We start from the raw sequence: 25,625 nt of genomic DNA on the forward strand, positions 1-25,625 counted from the left end.
TATGGGTTCTGAACATATGTTAAGATGTTTAAATGTTAATGTTAAGATCCTGGTGAAACTGAGATGAGATACACATGTAAATGGATAGAGCTAACATCTAATTGTTTTATTTGTTCAAACGACTCTTTTTAAACTTTAACTTGTAACCATAGCAGATACACAGCAGACATACTGTTCTGAGACGAGAGAAAAAAGATCGTTTGTGTTCCAATGATATAGCATACCTAAATGTGATTCTTTAATAAAAGCTTTATAAACAAACACATTCACTGTTTGTTTTAATAGAGTAATTGATGAATTCAATGTATTTGATAGTTAAAATGACTACAAGGTCAGGTTTTCGTCACCTCCGTCAGATGAGTATTTTGATAATATTTCATTATGATAATTTATATTTGCTGAGGAATTTTTTCTGATATGTGAAAATGTAATCTGTCTGCTCACATGAGAATATGTTTTGAAATGTTAAAAACATCTCGATTGCCGTTAAAGATAAAGTTAAAATTATATTACACAGTCCAATTTAAGAAACAAGTAATAAATATCTATATACATATTGTAAGTATTTATATTTTTTGTTTAGTGGCCACTGCCGGCATAGGTAAAAATTAATGTTTACTATACTTCTTATGGGTCTTGCATAATGTGAGTGAAAATTAATTTGTGTTTTTGCCGTCTTATCACCATAATAAGTAATGGCAAGGTAAAAAGCACATTTTGATCAAAGCATAGCTAAGCAGCTTAATGCATGTAAGATACACAAATGTAGTTTAATTTGTCTTAGTACAAGGTTTTATTTTTTCAATATTGCACCCTGTTTTGTCCCATGTCCCGAGAATGGCTGATGTGCACTTCAGCGAATACTTCTTTAGATTTCAGCGCGTGAGCAGGACTTTTAATTTGGAATGGCGACGTGGCGTCATAAGGCCGCGCCGCGAGACGCGTCTGCGTTTGGACTGAAGAAAGGTTTGTTTTAAGCATTTAAAGCGTTTAAATGCATGTAAACCGTTCAAGAGTTGTAACATTGTAAACACTATTGTATGTTTAAATGTAGCACCGTAATGCTTTATTTAATATTTAGTTGTCGTAAACACGAGCTCGGGCACTGGCTCGTATTGAAACACTCGAGTCAATAGAATTTTCAATTTTATTTAATTTTTTTATTCTATAATTCAGGTGTCAACATATGTGTAATCTTACTCGCTGTCAGCTATAAATGGAGATATGGGCACAATATGCTTTAGTTTTTAAAATGATTGTGGGTTCAATATAATATTATTGTATTAATAGGCTAATTATTCTGATAATTGAAAACCCTAACTGCTTCTAAAACAGCATTATAACATAATTCTGATAGGTTTTTGAATTATAAATTAAAATTTGAATTCTGAAGTTTGAGAAGAGAACATAAACAGAGCTGTGTTTAACATCTGTATTTATTAAAATGAGAATGTTTTCACTTTAACAATCTGAATATGATACATGTTTTTAGTCTAGTCATGATTTTTAATCGCTCATCAAGGCTGCATATATTTGATCAAAAATATAGGGGGAAAAAAATATTGTGAAATATTGTTATGAATAAAATGGCACTTGCTTGGAATAATGAGAATATAATCTTATTTAATGTAATAATAATATCCTATGTATCTTTGATTATCTCCTGTTTAAAAATAGACAGACGCGCTATATCTATAGATGAATGCTTTTGTCTTGCTTTTTCTTTCAAATTATGCCATTCTTAAAATGGGGAAATAATAACGCAGCCTTTTATTTACATGAAGCAAGCATGAAGCTGCTTGGTTTATATTTTTAATGTGATGATAATATATAATAGGCTACGCATTTTAAAATGCAGTTGCTAGAAGAATTACGGTCCATTTTAAATGCAATGTGCTTTATTTCTCTTTCTCCTCTTTGTTCTCAACATCTTCCGGCCGCTGTAATATTGTTCTTAAACACTTTCCAGCATTTCCGTAATAAATGTAGGCTATATCTTTAAAATGTGTGCAAATTACGGCGAAGCTCAGCACCTATCATACGGTGCTCTGCAGTGGACAAGAAGATCGAAACAATGAATTTTGTAATGATTTCTTTTTGTAAACGCAAAGATGTGGATTCGGAGGGAATAGGGCTTATGCTGATTTATCATCAGAGCTGGACACTTGTGCTGCTTCATATTGTTTTGGAGCCTGTGATACTTTTTTTCAGGATTCTTTGATGCATAAAAAGTTAAAAAGAAGAGCATTTATTTAAAATAGAAATATTTTCTAACAACACTACCGTTCAAAAAGTTTGGGGTCGGTTCATTTTTATTCTTTTTTTTTTGGAAAGAAATGAAAACTTTTATTCTGCGAGGATGTGTTCGATTGATCAGAAGCGATAGCAAAGATTTATATTGTTAGAAAAGATTTATATTTTGAATAAATGCTGTTCTTTTTAACTTTTTATTCATCAAAGAATCCTGAAAAAAATATTGCAGTTTCCAAAACATTATTTGGCAGCACAACATTGATAATTCTGATAATAAATCAGCATATTAGAGTGATTTCTGAAGATCATGTGACACTTTATACTGGAGCTATAAATTCAGCTTTACATCACATGAATAAATTATATTTTAAAGGATATTAAAATATAAACCATTATTTAACATTTTGCAAGATTCCTGTTTTTTTTCGTTATTTTTGATCAAATAAATGCAGCCTTGATGAGCAGAAGAGACTTCTTTAAAAAACTTTACAAGTCTTACTGACCCCAAACTTATGAACGGTAGTGTATATATACAGTGGGTACGGAAAGTATTCAGACCCCTTTAAATTTGTCACTCTTTGTTATATTGCAGCCATTTGCTAAAATCATTTAAGTTAATTTTTTTCCCTCATTAATGTACACACAGCACCCCATATTGACAGAAAAACACAGAATTGTTGACATTTTTGCAGATTTATTAAAAAAGAAAAACTGAAATATCACATGGTCCTAAGTATTCAGCATATATATGTTGCATACAGTAAATACAGTTTTTTTTTACTTTTCGGATGTTGTTTTCTGCTTTTGAAGGTGCACCATTAGGTATATCATCTTTCACTTAATGCTCATTTTGAGCAACACAAAGTATGTACTTTCTGCAAATATAATGTTTGAAAAATAATTTAGTTGATTTTCTTTTTTTCTTTAATGTATTAATTTCATACCAGGGTGTAATTTCACCCATGCAGTGTGTGTGGTAATTTACTTCCAGGGAAAGTTTTTCACTTTTCATATTAAATTCTTTGCAAAACAATCCCAGACACTTTAGGCCTATTTTTTCAAGACGTTTAAAAATGTTTGCAGCATGGATAAAAACGCTACTCCTATAAGCATTTTGAGAGGAAAAAACAGCCTATATTAGTAGGCTGTATGTCGCATTTTACGATTAATATATTATTATTATTTTATTATTATCATTCAGAAATAATGTAGGCTAAAACGCTGGTAAATAAAGCTAAATATTTACAAACATTACAAACACAAGTTGGCTATTTTAGTTCCCTTCTCTCCACAACAAATCCTCTAAAGTTGTAAGCCAAAATGAATTAATTTAAAAGCGAAATCGAAGCCTATCTCTCTCATTCTGTAAACTATAGGCTTTGTTCTTCACTCGCATTTTCGACATAAAACATCATCCTTTACATATAGACTATAACAGCACAGTGGTTACGCTGAACGGCACAGACTGTAGTACGGACTATTTAAATTGAGCAGTGTAGCTTTTTATGTATGGTTAAAGGGGTCATATGATGCGATTTAAATATTTCCTTTCTCTTTGGAGTGTTACGAGCTCTTGGTGCATAAAGAAGATCTGTAAAGTTGCAAAGACTAAAGTCTCAAAGCCAAAGAGATATTCTTTATAAAAGTTAAGAGTCAACCACACCTACCTAAAACGCCTCGTTCTAACACGCCCCCACATATCTACCTCACTATGTGGGAAGATTTGCGGCGCGATGCAACGCAACACGTAAAAAGACAGTATAAGTCATTATAATCAGTAATTAAGTCCCCACTGGATGCAACGTATGCCTGGTTTATAATGGGTTTTAATGTTTTTGTCTCCTCGCTCCGGCCAGACACAGCATCACAGTATGGGGAGGGGCGTAACATTTCCGTCACACGCTTGAGGTATTCAGCCAATCACAACGCATTGGATAGCTGGCCAATCACAGCACACCTCGCTTTTCAGACCGATGAGCTTTGTAAAAATCGACGCGTTTCAGAAAGACGGGGCAACAATAATGTACAGTATGTGGAAAATAATGTGTTTTTTTAACCTTAAACCACATAAACACATTTCATTACACCAAATACACAAAATAACGTTCTTTTTAGCAGCATCATATGACTCCTTTAACTGTATTTTATTTTGATAATGAACAGGCTGCGATGTCAAGTTAGCAAAAATATGTTGTATGTGTGTGAGTCGCTGACGCGATTCAAAACTGTAAAGCTTTTGCAAAATAAAGAAAACCGCTTTCCTTTCCGTGAACTTCGGAGCGCGTTACAATGATCCAAACTCGGCACAATTGTTTTTTTGTGTTGTTAATCTGTTAATGATTTAAGTGAAATATATTTAGTGTATAGGCCCATATTTTCCTTTTTTGTAGCCTATATAGTTTTATTCCATTTTCTCTGTTCACAGAAACGCTGCAGGTGCGTGATATGAACTTGTGTGAATCCGTGTTCTACACGATCGTGCCATTTTTGCTGGTTTCAAACACATAAAAAACTGCATATTACCTGACATTAATTTTCACTTAATTGTAGGCCTAATGCTTAATTGGCAGTTCGTGACATATCTACAGAAAAACTAACTCCGGGGCATTGCCATTGCGACTTACCGTTACCTATGATGGATTTACAGCTGAGCGCGGGCGTTTCACTGGTTGGATGCGTCAGCGTCACATTTGCATAGGCCGTACTATGCTGTCTGACAAACTATATTTTGTACAGATTTATTTTGTTTTGGCAAATATTTAATTATTTTACCCAGAGAAAAACGTTGAATTATGCAACAGACATGCAACTCGTTGTCTCCATGCAGTTAATTAATTCCGATATGCCGATGGCTTTAAAATAATCAAAAATCGGTCAATAAATATCGGCGGCCGATACATTGATGCATCCCTAATAAACAGTATTACTTTAACATGAATAGTTAGTATGTGACTATGTATTCCCGTCTTAAATATGACACTGTTTCCAAACACAGAAAAATTCCTGGTGAAGCGACTGAGATCCACGTGAATTTTATAAAGATGGAGTTTATTAAGGAGGAGAATGAAGACATGAAGATTGAAGGAGCTTTCAGTGTGAAGCAAGAAGATACTGACACACAAACAGGTTGGTTTCCATTCTCAAAACTGAACTTAGTCATGTTATCCTTCTTAAAATGTCGACCTCTACAGAAATGAATGATGTTTTTGAAGAATGTTGAAAGAATGAATATATATAAGTGGGCTAATTAAAGCAGTTTTAGTTGACATGGAGTGGATCGCCTCAAGCCCAAAGTATGCTTGTTTTTTATTCATATGCTAGTATATGCGTACAGTCAAACATGCAGCCTTTCAAAGTATACTCCATTTGATAGCGTGTGCGAACGCAGGCAGTCGACATGTGCTCTAGAAAGCTTCATCTAATCCAACGTCTGCAGAACATTTTCTCCAGAAATTATGTATCTATATATATTAGGGCTGGATAAAAAAAATATTTTTCAATTAATCGTTTTTGTAAATTACGTAAATTCGATATTTATTCTCCAAAGCTGTGAATCGATCTTTTCAGGTATTTATTTCAGCAAACATTTAACACAAGGGGCCCTATTTTAACGATCTAACCGCATGGTCTAAAGCGCACGGCGCAATTGCGATTAGGGGGTGCTAGGGCTGTGCAATTAATCGCATGCGATTGTCATGCGCATCTCGTCAGTAAAGCTGGTTCTGTGATTAGTAGTAAATCTCCATCACCTGCTTTCAGATGGAGTGGCGTTTACTACACACAGCCGTAGTTCACTGACAATTAGGCAATATCGCGTTTATAATCGCAGATGAATCGCATTCGATTATGAACGCCATATTGCCTAGCTTGTCAGTGAACTACGGTAAATGCCACTCCATCTGAAAGCAGGTGATGGAGATTTACTACTAATCACAGAACCAGCTTTACTGACGAGATGCGCATGACAATCGCATGCGATTAATTGCACAGAGCGTCTGAATCCACTTTTACTAGTTTAACGATGGTTAAATGGTCTAAAAGGGTTGTCCCTATTCTCTTAATGAGTAATGGGTGCGTTTTGGGCATAACGTGCCATAAACCAATCAGAGTCTCATCTCCCATCCCCTTTAAAAGCCAGTTGTGCTCGTGCCATGGCGGGTTCGTTATTTACATGGCGGAATTTAATTTTTAATTTTTAAAAATGTTTGTGTGCTGCTGCGCGTCCCTGTGTGTGTAATAAGCAAAGTGTATGCGCGTTGTGCACCCACCTATAGGCGCATATTACTAACGCGCTCTTTAAATAACATAGAATAAATATTGCACCAGACTTTAGACCAGGTTTTTGTTGGTCAATGGCGCAGTCTATTTCAGTTGCCTCAAAATAGCAACGTGCCAGCAATGTGCCTGAACACATCTCGTTTTCAGACCAGCACGCCCATGGGCTCACAAATGCATTAGCTATTTATACAACATGGCGCAAGACGTGAAAATTACAACTGCGTTGGGCTGAAACTAGCAAAAAGCACTTGCGTCACGCTTGGCGGCACATTGCGCCAGGTGTTTGATATTGCCCATTATCTGATTAATGTGAATCTTATCATTAATCTTCTCCACTAGATGTCACCTTCTTATTTACCTTGTGTGATGTTACAACAGAAAGCCTGTCATTCATTCAGTGCTTATGGCGGAGATACTGTTGACAAGAACCAAGAACAAAGCAACATGCAACATGCGCGATTTGCAATGCTCAGGTGAAATGCTTTAGTAATACTACAAATCTGCGAAATCTGCATTTGACATCACGCACACACGGTTTTGTTTACTAAAGCACGAATGACGCACGCGGTGTTTTCAGCTTCTGTCGTCTCACTATATGACGATATGAACACACGAATATCATCTCCAGCTGCTCTGAGAGTCATTTCTGTAATGTCTTGATTACTTAATTTTAGGGAATTAATTATTATTAATTCATTCAGAGTTTAAAAGGACTCGGATCTGAAAATTCGAGGTCCACCTGATTAAAACTGATTTCAAATTTGATAGTTTACACTCTATCAGCTACTCGGCCAGCGAGACGTTAATGTCAGTGTATATTACCAATTTGACTATATGTATTTTCCTTGGCCACGGGCTAATACGTTCTTTGATAATTTGTAAGCTCTTAGAGAGGTAACGTGATCTTTGGGAAGGGTTTGACTTTAAAATTATAAGACACCAGACAATGATTCTTTATCAATTTTATTGGCTATTCTAGATTACATCAAAACTAAGCTAAAACACACATACGCACGCACACACAGCTCCGAAAATTGAAGGAATGAGTTAACGGAGTTGCATGAAGTTTCAAAGTTCTAACTCGTTTTCACAAGTGGTTTTAGATTCAGCCTGAGAGAATTCACAAAGCAGATATTTTGTCTTAAGTCTACTGCTTAAATCAATAATCAGCGTCAGTTCAGCAGATAGAAGATTTTGTTAGTTTACTTGCGTTTTGCTTTGGGTGACAGCTGAAAAGCTGAGTCGTTCCTCGTGGCTACTGGAGGGGATTCCGTTGCTGACAGCAGGCTTCCTGGATGGCTGCTGCGGTGACGTCAGGATGACTTCCCTTTTGGGAGATCCCTCGTTGGATTGGTTGCTTTCTTGATGACGTAGAGGCTTGAGCAGTTCTGCTGAAAAGTCTCTGTTTGTAAGGCTTTACGTTCTTTGAAGATCGCGAAGTGTCAACTGAAGTGTTTGAGTTCTGGAGTCTCGCTTGTGCGATGTTACGACATGGGAGCGCTTGTAGCGCTCACCAAAGTGAAAGCCAAAGGTCTTGAGAGAGAGCGCGAGCAAGAGCATAAGACTTGGTGTCCATTTTTAAGCAGGCTGACTTTTGTCCAGCCCACAGGTTGTTGTCCAATCAGATGGTGGGTGCGGGGCTTAGCCACGCCCTGTGTGGTTCCTTTTTTTCATGCACAAGTCACATGCTCCCGTGGGCGTATTCCTGCAGGTTTTGTTAATAACTTCTATAAAGTGTCGTACAACACACACCACAAGCTCTAACACTAGCTTGCTCTATTTTTTTCTATTCTATCAGTTTTCTTTTTATTATATAATAAAAAAAACCTTGCTACGTGTACTACGTTAAGCTAACTGAGACTTGTTATAGCATTTGTGTATAATTGCAGTTTTGTTTGAGTTTGATTGCTTCCATTGTCCTCATTTGTAAGTTACTTTGGATAAAAGCGTCTGCTAAATGACTAAATTTATATATATATATATTCAGATTTTAAATTCAGTTTCCTTGGAAAGAAAGACTTGTGTTTTTGCGCCACTTGAGTTCATTGGCCGCAGCGCTTCACGTCTGATGTGTGACCCACTTAACAAAGCAGTAAAACAATTGTGCTACAAATTATTTTTATCAGTACTAGGAATGTCATTTTCAATAATTTCCATGATCGATTGTTGTTTAAATTAACAATCAATTTATCGATTAATCATTAACCTTAATACTGCAAAATGCATTTCAGTGGCATATAGTCACCAGCATGACAGGATGTCAAAACGCCAGCTTCATCACCTGAATTAAAGGCGTTTTTTAGTCTAAATAAAAGGCTAGTATCAGGATTGTAAAATGAATAGATGCGATTATGATCATTTGTAGGGCTGCATGATTAGTCAAATGTGATCATCATGCATATCTCATCAGTAAAGCCGGTTCTGTGATCAGTAGTAAATCTCCAGCATCTGCTTTCAGATGGAGCAGCATTTACTACACAGAGCCACGCAAAAAAATTGTGGAAGATATAATCGTACGATTATGAAATCGAAGAAATCGCTTGTGATAATGACAGCTGTTTGCGTAGCTTCTCAGTGAACTACGGCTCTGTGAAGTAAATGCTGCTCCATCTGAAGCATGTGAAAATACCACATTTAATAACATGTTTTTACTCCAAACTCACTTCATAACGTCAGTCGAGTGTTTGAAATAAATCCTTCTGTCAGATGATGTGGCTTCTTACACCGAATGAGGCACGCAACATATTTTATAGTATTTAAGCAGTGATAAATAAAGTCTATGTCGATTAGCATTGCATTATTATATACTTTATTATAATGAAAATCATAATAAGACAAACTCCGATAAACCATATATTGTCGTAGTCGTGTGTTCATTAGTCAGCTATAGGGATTTCCTGGGTTTCTTCTGCGAGGCGTATTTGGAGTTTACGCGCAAGAAAGTACTTCACTGAAAGATACGCATTATAATCGCAGCTTTTGCTTAATCGTGGCCATGAATTAAGAATTCGTTCCTATGACTTAATTCGTTCCCTCATTTTAGTTAAATCATGGGTTTTCTAGGGAAGAAATGAATGAAACATGGATAGTGATCACAAATTAATAAGTTGTAGGAATTAATTATTTATCTGTCATGCTCATGTCTGCAGCCCTGTCAGAGCACAGAGCCTGATATAAAACAATTATCTGGGGAAATTATAATTAAACATGATTTAGTTACAAACATTTCAATACAAAATAACTTTGTATTGTTTCTGTTTTAATGTACTTTTAAAGTTTGGATCATATTAAAAGCATAATTTGTAGGTAAGTTAATTATTTTTGATAGATCCAGGCTCATCACCGTCACTCAGAGCTCCTTCCAGATTGGGGGAATTGTAATGTTTAATAATTTATGTTACTATGTAAATAATTTTTTTTGCATTGAACAAAAAAAAGTACATTTTTGTTTGTATTTGCTGTTAATTATAGTTCTTAGAAAGAAAATAGGAATCAGCAGAAATCGACATTGGCAGATCACGCTTACAAAAAAATCAGAAATCAGAATCGGCCAAGAAATTGGCAAATGGAGCATCTCTAGTAGAGTATGTGAGGGGAGTGAGAGCACAGCAGCGTGATTTTTGACTAAAGTGAGGAGTAGATTTTTTGAAAGTTGGAGTATGGTGGTTTTCACTCGCTCCGAGAGCTCTCCACTACCGCTTCATCACGAGCATAATCAATGCCAACAGCCTAGGGCTGGGCGATATGGCCAAAATTATCAAAAAAAAAATTTCATATCAGTCAATATCGATAATTATCAAGATAAATGTCAAATCTTTTTTCTCTTTCAAGTTTAAAGCAAGATTTTTCTCCAAAGTGAAAGTTGTTGAAACCAGACTGTTAATTTTCCTTAACAAGATAGACTAAATATCTTAAAGGGGTCATATGATGCTTTTTTAAAGATCATTATTTTGTGTATTTGGTGTAACAGAATATGTTGAAATGCTTTAATGTTCAAAAACACATTCTTTTTCAAATACTGTACATTATTGTAGGTCCTCTATGCCCCGCCTTTCTCAAACGCTTCGTTTTCTACAAAGTCCCTCCTTCCGACAAGCGCAGTCTGCTCTGATTGGCCAGCTGACCCAGTGCATTGTGATTGGCCGAACACCGCAAGCACTCGTAGGAAATGTAACCCCCCTTACCATAATCGCAGCTTCAGCTTTCAAAATAAATGTAAAGACAGAGCCCGAAAGGGGAAGAGAGCCGCGGGACAGACACAGTGATGAATATGTGTGCAGTACACAAGCCACGGTTAAGACCGCTGACTCTACTGTGATGTGACCCTCCCCCTCTCTCTCTCTCTCTCTCTCTCACACACACACACACACACACACGATGTCTCGCTCTCTCGCGCTCTCCCTCTCTCGCACTCAATTTCAATTTAAGAGTGCTTTATTGGCATGACAAAAATTATAAATTTGTATTGCCAAAGCAATTGCAGCTGGACTGCTCACAAATAGTACACATATGTATTAACAGAAAGAAAAATAATAATAATAATTGTAATAGTACTTTGCAACTTCAGGGATCTTATCTATGCACAATCAGCTTGAAAACTTGAAATGGCATCATATGACCCCTTTAATAGAATTATTTTTTATTTTTTTAGTTTCTACATGTTCTAATGAGTGGTATTGTTTCAAATCAAGAAACAGGTTTGTGTTGCCTGATAATATTACTAATAATATTACTTTTATTTTCTCTTAGAAATGCACATTTGATAGTAGTAGTAGTAGTAGTAGTAGTAGCTTGAGATAGTATGCAGATGCAAATTGTGTTCATTATTAAAATCAGTAGGCTAACATCTGTAAAAAATTGTAGCAACCTAATTTTTATATGGTGAAATGTAATTATTGTCATTTTTTTAATAATCATTGGTCTTCCATAGTAGCATACATTTAAATTATGATAATCACAGTTAAAACCACACAGATATAGCTCCTCAATTCTGTATGGTTTTTAGGTATTTGTATTAAAAAACAGTAGTCTAAAGACATTCCGTATAATTGCACACATGCTATAGCTTAATCACAAAAAATACTGTAATTACTCCTGTAATGTACTTTAATTACTCCTTTAATACACTTTAGTTCATGTCTACATTAATAATATAGTAAAATTTTACATGGATATCCCACATTTCTGCCACAATACCACGGTGCAGTTAGTGTTACTACAGTAAATCCATGGTAAATGATGGCGATTTGTAGATTGAAAAGCCTTCTGACTGTATCGTTGTGCACAGTATTTCTCCTGTTTGTCAGTGGTTTCATCTGGCTTTAAACTAGTTTAAATCAGCGAGTCATCTGTGTTGTTTGCTGAATTCAAGCACTTCACACTGGATCTCACAGCGCTGTTTAGTGTCGTGTGACCAAGACTCATCTGCTCTAGTGAGCTCGTGCTGCGCTGCCGTTTAAACTTTGATCCGAGCGGATCCGAGTTTCGTTCCGCTTTTGGCACAAACTTTATCGAACTGTTCATATCGTTTTATCATTTTAAAATTATATCACGATAATTATTGTTATCGATTTATCGCCCAGCCCTACAACAATCCATAAAATAACTGCATTTTTTGCAGTTAAACATCATTAGCTGGCTTGATAGCTATGTGGGTCACTCAAATCAGAAAGAAGGTGAAGGTTATAATTAATAAGACATAAGACTCAGAATCATTGCCATATCATTAAAAAATGTATGTTAATAAGTGGACCTAATACGGAGCCCTGATGCACTCCGTACTCTTAATTAACACAAGTTGGTAGCGATCGGATAGGTGACAGGTGTTGTGATCTTTGCTGTCAAAAGATCTAATAGCACTAGGTTCTTAAAGTTCTGAAAGACTTCTTAGGATTGAGCATTCATGTTGATTTTGATGTTTTATGATGGTTTTCATATATGTTGCTTTGGGTCTATGCAATGTCTAAAAAATGTGTACGCCTTGTTTCACTTTAGACCTGATGGCACCTAAAGAGGAGAGTGAAGAACTGAAAGAAATGGAAGAGAAAGACCAGACACATAATTCCATGACTGGAGAAAAATCCACACAGACTAAAAAGATTTCCTCACGAAAAAAGACTAAGATGACCAAATCTAAATGTTCTTTCATCTGCCCACAATGTGGAAAACGTTTCACTCAAAAAGCAAACCTTAAAGTCCACATTAGAAGTCACACTGGAGAGAAGCCTTTCACCTGCAAACTGTGTGGGAGGAGCTTCTCACGAAAAGAAAGCCTTAAGATTCACATGACAATTCACACTGGAGAGAAGCCATTTGTATGTGGTCAGTGTGGAAAGAGTTTCAGATGTAAGGAAATCCTTAATTCCCACATGAGGGTCCACTCGGAAGAGACCCATTTTAGATGTCATCAATGTGGAAGGATTTTCCGATTCAAAAAAAACCTCAATACTCACATGAGAGTTCACTCTGGAGAGAAGCCTTACTCATGCCATCACTGTGGAAAGCGTTTTGTTCATAAAGTAAGCCACAAGAATCACATGAAGATTCACAATGAAGAGAAGCCATTCATGTGTGCTCAGTGTGGAACATGTTTCAAGTATAAAGCAACCCTTAATGCCCACATGAGAGATCACACTGGAGAAACTCCGTTCACCTGCAAGTTGTGTGGGAAGAGCTTCTCACATAAAGGAAATCTTAAGACTCACATGAGAATTCACACCGGAGAGCAGCCGTTCACGTGTGAACAGTGTGGAAAGAGTTTCATACGTAAAGAAACCCTTGATTCCCACATGAGAATTCACACTGGAGAGAGCCCTTACAGTTGCAAAGTGTGTGGCAATGGCTTCTCACGAAAGGGCAATCTTAATACTCACATGAAAATTCACACTGGTGAGAAGCCGTTCGTTTGTGACCAGTGTGGAAAGAGTTTTGGACGTAAAGAAACACTTAATTACCACATGAGGATTCATTTACGAGAGAACAGTTTAACATGTCATGAGTGTGGAAAGAGTTTCACAGATAGTAATCTCCTTAAGAAGCATGTAGTAATTCACATCGGGGACAAGCCTTTCATGTGTTATTTCTGTGCAAAGACTTGTAAAAGCAAATCAAACCTTGAGAATCACATCAAAGTTCACACTGGAGAGAAGCCTTTCACCTGCAAACTGTGTGGGAGGAGCTTCTCACGAAAAGAAAGCCTTAAGATTCACATGACAATTCACACTGGAGAGAAGCCATTTGTATGTGGTCAGTGTGGAAAGAGTTTCAGATGTAAGGAAATCCTTAATTCCCACATGAGGGTCCACTCGGAAGAGACCCATTTTAGATGTCATCAATGTGGAAGGATTTTCCGATTCAAAAAAAACCTCAATACTCACATGAGAGTTCACTCTGGAGAGAAGCCTTACTCATGCCATCACTGTGGAAAGCGTTTTGTTCATAAAGTAAGCCACAAGAATCATATGAAGATTCACAATGAAGAGAAGCCATTCATGTGTGCTCAGTGTGGAACATGTTTCAAGTATAAAGCAACCCTTAATGCCCACATGAGAGATCACACTGGAGAAACTCCGTTCACCTGCAAGTTGTGTGGGAAGAGCTTCTCACATAAAGGAAATCTTAAGACTCACATGAGAATTCACACCGGAGAGCAGCCGTTCACGTGTGAACACTGTGGAAAGAGTTTCATACGTAAAGAAACCCTTGATTCCCACATGAGAATTCACACTGGAGAGAGCCCTTACAGTTGCAAAGTGTGTGGCAATGGCTTCTCACGAAAGGGCAATCTTAATACTCACATGAAAATTCACACTGGTGAGAAGCCGTTCGTTTGTGACCAGTGTGGAAAGAGTTTTGGACGTAAAGAAACACTTAATTACCACATGAGGATTCATTTACGAGAGAACAGTTTAACATGTCATGAGTGTGGAAAGAGTTTCACAGATAGTAATCTCCTTAAGAAGCATGTAGTAATTCACATCGGGGACAAGCCTTTCATGTGTTATTTCTGTGCAAAGACTTGTAAAAGCAAATCAAACCTTGAGAATCACATCAAAGTTCACACTGGAGAGAAGCCTTTCACCTGCCAAGAGTGTGGAAAAGGTTTTACAGTTAAAGGAAACCTTCACATTCACATGAGAGTTCACACTGGAGAGAAGCCTTACAAGTGTCTTCAGTGTGAGAAGAGTTTCACGTATCCAAAAGACCTGAAACGTCATATGCAAATTAAATGTGAAAATAAAACCGCTGTGTTCTGAGTGTAGTAAGGTTTACAAAGTGGAACATTTTCAGAAATCACCTGCACATTCCCTCTGGAGCATTTAATTAGGAGTAGTGTAAAAAAAAAATATCACACTTAGAGATAATCTGAGACTTTATTTTTGTTCTTTGTGCAAAAGGGTTTTAAACAGTTAATCAATTTAAAATGCTACCGGAAAATATGTATATGTGCACAAAACATTTTCATTGTACAGAGCATTGGTTCCCAACCACATTCCTGGAGCACATTTGCATGTCTCCTTAATCAAACTCCTGATTCAACTCATTACATTCAAAGACATGCAAAATGTGTCGAGTTGGGGGATCCAGGAATGTGGTTTGGTTTATTTTTGATTCGGTTTAATACCTCAAACAAATAGTAGATCAGGGATGGGCAACTTTGGTCCTGAGGCCCGTTCTTCCTACATTGCTAAAGCCCGAAACACACTGCAGGATTTTTGGCTGTCCCAGACGAAAGAATAGCATCGTGAAACAATCGTGGTGATTTCTGTGATCGTGGCTCATAATCGGGGGTCCCGCGTCGTACAGTTCCGGCCGTTGTTACGGTCTTGTGACCAAAGACAGTCTACGATACAGCATGATCATCGCACAGTGTGTTTGCAGCTACAAACCACGTTTACTGACCAACCAATAAAAATGCTGCATGAAATGGCTCTAAAACATACAACTGCTTACCTCAAGCTCGTATCCCTTCCTCTTTCGCTGCTTCCACTTTTTTTCAGCACATCCCGGAGTTGCTGTTATAGCAACAGGTCCGTAAAATTAATCCTGCTTATTTCATATAAACAGGATTATATTGCATCTTTTTAAGCAGAATTGATACTTAAAATCTGTCCCATCCCGGAGTTGCTGTTATAGCAACAGGTCCGTAAAATTAATCGTGCTTATTTCATATAAACAGGATTATATTGCATCTTTTTAAGCAGAATTGATACTTAAAATCTGTCCCAGCCACCGCTACTTTATTACAAGTGTACCCTACTGGGTAATTTAAAATAATAAAAAATAATTTGAAAAAATATATTAATGTTGTGTAGTCAATAATACTATCGACTCGGCCAGTTTTAATCATTGAAATATTTATTTGTGATGAAATAATTACTTTATAATTGTATTGGAGTCTTACACATGCTGTACAGTTAATCTGAGCCGTGCATTAATTTGAGTGGTGACCGCTATTATGGGAGTGGCTTGATGGAGCAAGATGCAGATAACGTGATCTTGACCCTTAAGAAATTTTAATTAATGCTGTCACGTAACAAATCAAAGAATTGTTAATTACTGCATTAAAATAAAAAAAATTTAAAGCCTGTACAAATACTAGAAATTGTGAATAAAAATAATTGGGAATCATGTAAACAAAAATTAACAAATAAATTAAAAACTGCACATTTATTTACTATAACATTTATGCAGCTTTGTTTGCTTGGCTGTTTCATTATAAAGGTCACTGTCCTGCAGAGTTTAGCGCCAACCCAAATCAAGCATACCTGAACAAGCTAATCAATGTCTTTTTTCTCCATTCTGTCATCGATGGAGTTTTGGTTCCTTGCTGCTGTCGCCTCTGGCTTGCTTAGTTGGGGACACTTAATTTCCCGTGATATCGTCCACTTGATTGCACAGATACTATTTAAACTGAACTGAGCTGGATGAGGACATCACTGAATTAAATGATGAACTGCCTTTAACTGAAAAATTAGTGTTTACTATTGTCACTTTGCATTATTGACACACTATTTAATACTGTAAAGCTGCTTTGACACAATATGTATTGCTAAAAGCATGTATAAATAAAGGTGACTTGACTTGATTGACTTCAAGATCACTAGAAAGCTACAGGCAGGTGTGTTTGATTAGAGTTGGGGCTAAACTCTGCTGGACAGTGGCCCTCCAAGACCGAAGTTGCCCATCCCTGTATTAGATGAATAAACTTCCATCATCTGTTAAATGCCACATTGTAAATGGAAAGTTATGAATAAAAGAAAACTATAAAAAAATTATATTGCATTATTTGATTAATTTTTAGTTAAAGAATGCCCAGGTAAACATGTTTTCAATTTCTTGTCTAAGAGTACAGAAATGAATTACGATAAGCTTAAATGAAAAATGAATGAACATTAAATGAAAGGATGCTAGGTCAATTGCAGACACCTTTTAAAAGGCAAGAAGAAGACCCCTGGTACCAAGACTGAAAAAGGACAGGACTAAAGCCCTGTTCACACCAAGAACGATAACTATAAAGATAACGATATTAGCGTCCACACCAGCGAATGATATCGTCAGTTTAGCACACGCTTGTCTGCCGCTTTAAATTCTCGAGCTCAATATAGCAGGATTGTTTCTGAATGGGTATCAGTGTTTGTATTTTTCATCAGCTGGGAAAAAAAAATTCTGAAAGTGATTCCCTATTGTTTCTCTGTGCCTTTAATGTTCTATTGAGAACTATTTTTAGAATTATATCTTTATTGTTATCTTTATAGTTATCGTCCTTGGTGTGAACGGGGCTTACTTCCTAAAGGCCGGGACACACCAAGCCAGTTTCAAAGAAATAGTGGCGACGAAAGCCGATGGTGTTGTCACCTCACGTTGGCTATATCTGGACCAATAAAACTGTGCTTGAACACACAGCAGAGATTACAGCCGATTACAGTCTATATCAGCAGGTATAAATAGTCTAGGTTAATCATTCAAAAGGAGAAGCCGAAACAAGGATATACGATATATCAGGGGTGCAAACTCGTTAGGGGTGAAAAAGGTGACAGACTAAACTGCCGCCTTCCTCTTTTGAGCCATGTGCCTCAGTTTGGCTTGCACTTCTTCTACTGCAGTCTTTCTGCTCTGCACTAGTTGTTGACCAGCAACCAAACACTTCCAGCCTCTCTTTTTTCTTCAGAAGGGCCGGTTGCCTTCGAGCCTTTTCCTTCGTTCCTGCAGTACGGATATTCCTGCAGAGGACCTTGTCAACCTTATCAAGCTTCACATCCTCCCTCTTAAACAACTGGATGGCCGTCTGACCCCTGGACCTGAGGGCGTACTCTGTAGTCTGGATGGAGTTGAAGGTTGCCATGGTCATTGAAGTGCTTTTATTATCAATGATGTCTCCCAATGGCGCTGAAAGACGACTCCACCATGGGCCCGTGGAAAATGGACAGACATCCTCAAACCACGTGGTTTAAGCCTGGGTACCGACCGGTGTCAAACACTTTCGCCCACCAGGTCGCCATGTCGTCACCGTCATTGCACATGGGAAGAGTGCAATCGACATTGAATTTAACCACTTCCAGAGGCACGTCATAATGGGGTGGCACCAAGGGGCCCATCATACCTCCCAACCACTTCAGAAGAATTCCAGTTACTGAGTGGTCCCTCACCAGTGGGTCCAAAGCAGACCGAGACTGCAGAGTCTTGCTGTTCAGTGGCAGCTTCTTTTGCATATAGGCAGCTGTGGTACGGTATGCAGTCTTCACGGTTTCTAAAAACTGCAGCACACTCTAGAAAACATTATGAAAATTTATTATAAATTAAATAATTTGGGAAATGTTTGATTTGGCATTTTCAGTGAATTTACTCACTGGATGATGTGGATTTTCTGCCTTCGTTTTTTTCAGCCACTGGCCCGATATAGAGCTTGTGGAGTGGCAGTATTTTGGCCCTGAAATCCTTCTCCATGAGCTTCTTTGGTGTGGTCTTAAGATGCTCAGCCTTGACAAAGCACGCCAGGAAATTGGTGACCACTTCGAACTGTTTGTCATGCAGCTTGTGAACAAGGGTTTGGCCGCCCTATGAATAAATATGGCATGTTATTCGAAAATACTACAATAATTTAATTACACACACTTGACTTGCAGTTAAGGGTCTGTTTATATGATAATTTAACTGATGAGGCCATACAAGAATAGGCCTAATTCATTTATCAGAGATTGATAATCCACCCAATGCGAAAACACACCTGGAACACCATCACATACTCCTTGAGGATGGGAAGAACGCAGAGGTAAACACTGAGATGGAGGTTTGTAGAATGACTGTCAAACCAGAGCTTCTTAACTAGCCTCTCTTTTCTTTCCTTCCCTTCCCAACTTAAGTTTGAAGGGGCCCCATATAAATTAGTTATAACAATATTAGATCCATTTCAACAACTGTACCTTTTTGCCTGAGGTCCTGGTGGAAGTACTTGATCCTGGCCTTTGCCCGCTCACCAACACTGTGGTCCTTGTAGATCTCCTCCAGGACTTCTTTGTACAGGGTCTGGTCTGCCTGACTGAGGAATCCGAAGGTGAGTACTAATGCCCACATCATATGCCGAAAGCCACAGATGTGCCACAAACCTCTGTAGGTTGGTTCCTGGAATGCCCATAAACTCACAGATCTCTATCAGGTAATTCACCTGAAATGGGCAAAAAGTAGGTTACTCTTTAAGCCTATTTGCCATTATGCCATGAGTACATTTCTGGTGCATATATTTCACAATATCTATGAAAATTACCTGGTCTGAAGCCCACTTGTGGTCTGTATGGAGGTCAGTGATGAGCTGCTCGAGGTGCTGGCCAAAGGGCACACCAAACTGTTTTGCAGCATTGTGGATGTGGTGGCAAGCATCTCCATCAACATCCAGGAGGTTCTTGCAGTACTTTTCTCTTATTCGGCTCTCCAGCCCAGACTTGCTCCCTCGCATTACAGTACAGGAGTCCATCATCATGCTGACCATGTTGCCAAATGGGATTTTGTGTTCAGTGAAAAAGGTCACTAGGGCAGTTTCCAAATGTTCAGTATTCCCCTTGAGAACCTCAATGGAGCCAAGGTGTTCCACCACCACATGCTTAAGCTCTTGACTGAAGTAGCTCACTAGATTTGAAAGCACTTTCTTATTTGAGTTAGATGTGCTCTCATCTAAGTTGACAGAGAACAGGCTTGTCCTGGTGCTCTCAAACGTCCATTCTGAGAAGGTGTGCCCCAGGCCCTGGACTATCTTGTATGAGGCAGCAGTCCGGGATAACTTCATGACCCCCAGTGCTGGTTTATCTAGAGCCAGTGTTTGGGCAAGCTCAACAATGACAGGAGCTGCAGATAAGGGGGGCGAATGTTCTGCAATGGTTGCAAGAACCATTGCCTACAAAAACACAAAAATAGTATTAGTATTTTATGTTACCACTGCCAAAGTACATAGCTAGTAAACTTGACATCATTATAAAAAATAATTAAATAGCCTAAGCTTAAGACTTGAATGATCTATAGATAACAACTTGCACATACTGTCGAACAAACATTCACCTCTGCATTTGCTACCCTGTCAAACAGGGGTACTGACACCTTCACCCTTTCCCTCATCTGCTCTGGCTCCTGCACTAATGGGCCCTGCTGTGATTGAACCATAGTTGCTGACTAGGTCTGCACGATAAATCGCATGGATATTTAACGCACATCTTGTCAGAAAGCCGGTTCTGTAATCAGCGGTAAATCTCCATCACCTGCCGGCTTTCATATTGAGCAGCATTAACTACACAGAGCCGTTGTTCACTGACGAGCTGCGCAAAACCACGTTCATATTCGCGTGATTTTTTTGCTCAGCTCGGCAGATTATTTTGCTCGTTTTGAGGAAAAACTCACTTAATTTTGTCTTTTTTCTGAAAACAAGACAATAATTTGTACTTGTCTGGAAAATGCTTCTTGATTTAAGTATTTTTAGATATTTGGACTGGAAACAAGACAAAAACTCTAAGTAGGAAAGCATTTTTTGCAGTGCACCATTCAAGGATAAACACCTGTGAAATTTTCTCAGTCTCCTTAGCAAGTGTAAATACGGCCGGGAAGTAAGAAAACACACAGTCCATGTATTCTCAATACTTCAATTTATTCACAGAAATACAGATCTTATATAGGCATGTCGAGGGGAGTTTCATCCTCTTAACCAATGAAGATAGGGGGACATACCCATACAGGATGTTTTTCCCAAGAACATGTGTTTTGTATAAAATCGCCACATATACAGAAAAACATATCCATATAAGGAATAGACTTCCTGGCGACGGAGGCTGAACCCCCCCTTATAAATCAGCACAAACTCCTTTATCTTGAATATGAGTAAGAGACATTTAAACACCATACAAGAGAGAGAGAACAGATAGAGGAGGGGTGATTCAGAGAAGGAGAGAGAAAGAGTGAGAAAGGAGGGGTAAGGCATTCTCAAAACAGAGAGTGTTTTCTAACATTTTTGATATTTTGGCCAAAAGAAAGCTTTCAATTATGTATTATTCATGAAATCACTTAAGAGACCGAGAACCCTTCACGGCAAGAGTGAGCAATTATAATCTTTCACCACTACTCTATTTTTAAATAGATAGGTTAAACGGAAAGCTTCTCACTCTTCGTCCCACATATAAAATGTGAGGAAAACAGATTAATGCCAAATATGACACAATCAAATTGCAAACGAGAATAAATTCAATTTCTCTTACAGACAGGAAGAAAAATAAAAGTTTCTTACCTGTCTTTTTGAGAAATTCCGGAAAGGACGAGCCCCCATTTGTTAATAAATAACAATTTGGTCCCTCGATATTCTCTTTGCCACCGTGAAATTTTCTCAGTCTCCTTAGCAAGTGTAAATACGGCCGGGAAGTAAGAAAACACACAGTCCATGTATTCTCAATACTTCAATTTATTCACAGAAATACAGATCTTATATAGGCATGTCGAGGGGAGTTTTTACCCTCTTAACCAATGAGGATAGGGGGACATACCCATACAGGATGTTTTTCCCAAGAACATGTGTTTTGTATAAAATCGCCACATATACAGAAAAACATATCCATATAAGGAATAGACTTCCTGGCGACGGAGGCTGAACCCCTCTTATAAATAAGCACAAACTCCTTTATCTTGAATATGAGTAAGAGACAATTAAACACCATACAAGAGAGAGAGAGAACAGATAGAGGAGGGGTGATTCAGAGAAGGAGAGAGAAAGAGTGAGAAAGGAGGGGTAAGGCATTCTCAAAACAGAGAGTGTTTTCTAACAACACCTTTATATGATTAAAAGACGTTTGAGTGACAACTACGGTCTACAATCAACAAGGATTGTTGTTAAGAATTTACATGAACTTAGTCTGGGCAAATAAACCACTGGTAAATCTTCATTTCAGCCCTCAAATTTTTGTAGCAGCTGACGGGCTAAACGCGAGGTGTTTCTCCGTCTTGAAACAGGCTGTTACAGGCTGACACTTAGCTGTGGCTTAGCGCTGCCTCCACTAATATTACTGTACATTAAACGGTATGCTTTACTTGTAGGTCGAACAGTTCTCAAATCGACTTCATGTCAGAGTAATAGCTTACTGATATGTGAGACAAATGTTAAGGTCGAGACTGAGGAGCATTTTACAAAGGGTAGCGAACCAACACCGTGTCTACACCGGATGCGAGAGGCGTGGCGCGACAATATTCGATAGAACTCATTATAATCAGTGATGCTGTCTACACTAGATGCGGCACGACACGACAAATCCCCGACAGTAAACTGCTGCCGCATTCTATTTATGATGAATTGACACATTTCAAATGATTTTCAAAGGCTGCTTTGTCGTGTCCGGTGTAGACAGACTTTAGCTGTTGTGGCGCGACATGACAACTGTCGCGTCCGGTGTAGACACGGTGTAATGTAGCGATAACATAACTTACAATCTTCATAGCTATCGCAAACAGCAGCCTCACGCGGGAATCACCATTTAAACTGGAACACCATAATTTACAGCAGATACAAATGCATTCCGTCCTGCTCCATAGCGAACTTAATTTATCTAGCTACAAACAGGCTAATCTAACCACCAACATAGCCCAATTACTTCAAAAATAAGTTGCTTACCATTAGCTTGTTCCTTCACGTTTTACATAGCCTCTGGAAATATGGACAGTTGCCTGCAGCGTCTAAAAATTTAGGCTTCAGGAGTGAGATTGGTTGGATGAGGGAGAGTACATTAAGGTAAGCCAATCAGAGGCAGAGTAGGGCGGGTCCATTCCTTTGCTAATGGGAAAAAAAAGCTTCAGGTGATCCCTGGAACTCATGGACATCACCAAAGACTGGGTTTCCTCCTTTGTGATGCTTTGCCAGGCCTTCACTGCAGCTGACTTCATTTGTTATTTGTTTGTTTGTTTCTTTCTGCCTTTAGTTTGTCTTCAGTAAGTGAAATTAATGCTCAACTGGGTTGAGATCAGGAGATTGACTTGGCCATTGCAGAATAATTCACTTTTTACCTTCTAAATCTCCTGGGTTGCTTTTGCTGAATGTTTTGGGTCATTATCCATATGTACTATGAAGCGCCATCCAATCAACTGAACTGACTGAACTGAATCTGGGCAGACAGTATATCCCTACACACATCAGAATTCATCCGGCTGCTTCTGTCTTCTGTCTCATCATCACTAAACACCAGTAACCAGTGCCACTGGAAGCCATCAAAGCTCATGCCATCACACTGCTCCACCATGTTTCACAGATGATGTTGTACAGTGCATCCAGAAAGTATTCACAGCGCTTCACTTTTTCCACATTTTATGTTACAGCCTTATTCCAAAATGGATTAAATTCATTATTTTCTTCAAAATTCTACAAACAATACCCCATAATGAGAACGTGAAAGAAGTTTGTTTGAAATCTTTGCAAATTTATAAAAATTAAAAAAAATCACATGTACGTAAGTATTCACAGCCTTTGCCATGACACTCAAAATTGAGCTCAGGTGCATCCTGTTTCCACTGATCATCCTTGAGATGTTTCTGCAACTTTATTGGAGTCCACCCGTGGTAAACTGTTGATTGGACATGATTTGTAAAGGCACACACCTGTCTATATAAGGTCCCACAGTTAACAGTGCATGTCAGAGCACAAACCAAGCCATGAATTCCAAGGAATTGTCTGTAGACCGCCGAGACAGGATTGTGTCCCAACCAAACTGAGCGATCGGGGGAGAAGGGCCTTAGTCAGGGAGGTGACCAAAAACCTGATGGTCACTCTGACAGAGCTCCAGAACCTTCCAGAAGAACAACCATCTCTGCAGCACTCCACCAATCAGGCCTGTATGGCAGAGGTGGGGGACTCAAGTCGCAAATTTAAGAACTTGTGACTTGCTTGACTAAATAAAGAAAATTACTTGACTTGAGACTTGACTTGAACTTCATGACTTGACAGGACTTGAATTTATAACAACTGTAATAAAATAATTTTTATTGATAAAATAATTGCGCAGTTCATGATGCTGCACAAGCACATAGTTACAGTGCGCCAAATACAGAAAGTAAGAGAATCTCCCCGATTCTTTTGCATATAAACATTTCGAAACGGACCATATTCATAAAAGGAGATCTGCTGTATGCTTTTACAAAGCCATGATGTCGCCACTTCAAAAAGAAAGGTATGTAAGCTGTCCTGTTAATTATTTGTCTTAAAATTCAGCTTAAGTCTGTCATTAAATTAAAGTGATTATAAATGATTAATCTCATGTTTGTAACTAACGATGTCAGACTTTAAATTCGCTGGTGTTTGCCACTCAAAACATATTGTTTTCAGTGATTAGGGACATATGTGACATCAAAGCACTATGGAATTGTGCCACGGAAATCATAGTGTTTTTCAATTAGTGATGATTCTCTTGCACTCAATGTACCCAAAATCATATATATAAAATATTGTTCCTATCAATATCAAAATTATGGAACTAGACGAAAACGAGATAAACAAACTACAAACTATCCCCACAGCATTTAGGCAGCCATTTCCAACTGATTCAAACAGGGCAAAACAAATCACCGTAACAAATCATGATGAAAAAATTATAAAAATCAAGGACATTTCTCTGGCATATCTTTCTTTTTGCTGTATTGAAAACGTACCAAACCGTGACACCACTGCATCGTATCGAACCGAACAGTGAATTTTGTGAACCGTTTCATCCCTAATATACAGGTGCATCTCAATAAATTAGAATGTCGTGGAAAAGTTCATTTATTTCAGTAATTCAACTCAAATTGTGAAACTTGTGTATTAAATACATTCAATGCACACAGACTGAAGTAGTTTAAGTCTTTGGTTCTTTTAATTGTGATGATTTTGGCTCACATTTAACAAAAACCCACCAATTCACTATCTCAACCAATTAGAATATGGTGACATGGCAATCAGCTAATCAACTCAAAACACCTGCAAAGGTTTCCTGAGCCTTCAAATGGTCTCTCAGTTTGGTTCACTGGGCTACACAATCATGAGGAAGACTGCTGATCTGACAGTTGTCTAGAAGACAATCATTGACACCCTTCACAAGGAGGGTAAGCCACAAACATTCATTGCCAAAGAAGCTGGCAGTTCACAGAGTGCTGTATCCAAGCATGTTAACAGAAAGTTGAGTGGAAGGAAAAAGTGTGGAAGAAAAAGATGCACAACCAACCGAGAGAACCGCAGCCTTATGAGGATTGTCGAGCAAAATCGATTCAAGAATTTGAGTGAACTTCACAAGGAATGGACTGAGGCTGGGGTCAAGGCATCAAGAGCCACCACACACAGACGTGTCAAGGAATTTGGCTACAGTTGTCGTATTCCTCTTGTTAAGCCACTCCTGAACCACAGACGACATCAGAGGCATCTTACCTGGGCTAAGGAGAAGAAGAACTGGACTGTTGCCCAGTGGGCCAAAGTCCTCTTTTCAGATGAGAGCAAGTTTTGTATTTCATTTGGAAACCAAGGTCCTAGAGTCTGGAGGAAGGGTGGAGAAGCTCATAGCCCAAGTTGCTTGAAGTCCAGTGTTAAGTTTCCACAGTCTGTGATGAATTGGGGT

The 25,625-nt window shown here is 38.2% G+C and overlaps 1 protein-coding gene across 2 annotated transcripts; it reads left to right on the forward strand.

Annotated features, from left to right (window-relative positions):
* The first annotated feature begins 889 nt into the window (after positions 1-889).
* On the forward strand, positions 890-14,981 carry LOC107571254 (gastrula zinc finger protein XlCGF58.1-like). 2 transcript variants are annotated; one of them, XM_016257571.1, is made up of 3 exons: positions 890-966; positions 5,249-5,379; positions 12,526-14,981. In XM_016257571.1, exons 2-3 carry the CDS (start codon positions 5,295-5,297, stop codon positions 14,784-14,786), a joined length of 2,346 nt encoding a protein of 781 aa, XP_016113057.1. In that variant the 5' UTR covers positions 890-966; positions 5,249-5,294; the 3' UTR covers positions 14,787-14,981. The 2 variants fall into 2 exon arrangements, with proteins under 2 accessions (XP_016113057.1, XP_016113058.1); XM_016257572.1 differs by lacking the exons at positions 890-966; positions 5,249-5,379 and adding an exon at positions 6,943-7,004.
* The last annotated feature ends 10,644 nt before the right edge of the window (positions 14,982-25,625 follow it).

The sequence above is a fragment of the Sinocyclocheilus grahami genome, unplaced genomic scaffold, assembly GCF_001515645.1.
Source record: "Sinocyclocheilus grahami isolate Dianchi unplaced genomic scaffold, SAMN03320097.WGS_v1.1 scaffold1572.1, whole genome shotgun sequence".
Classification (NCBI taxonomy): Eukaryota; Metazoa; Chordata; class Actinopteri; order Cypriniformes; family Cyprinidae; genus Sinocyclocheilus; species Sinocyclocheilus grahami.

Coding starts and splice junctions, on each gene's coding strand:
- LOC107571254 (XM_016257571.1), top strand. CDS start 5,295: ATGGAGTTTATTAAGGAGGAGAATGAAGACATGAAGATTGAAGGAGCT. Junction 5,380..12,525: donor AGATACTGACACACAAACAG/GTTGGTTTCCAT, acceptor GTTTCACTTTAG/ACCTGATGGCACCTAAAGAG.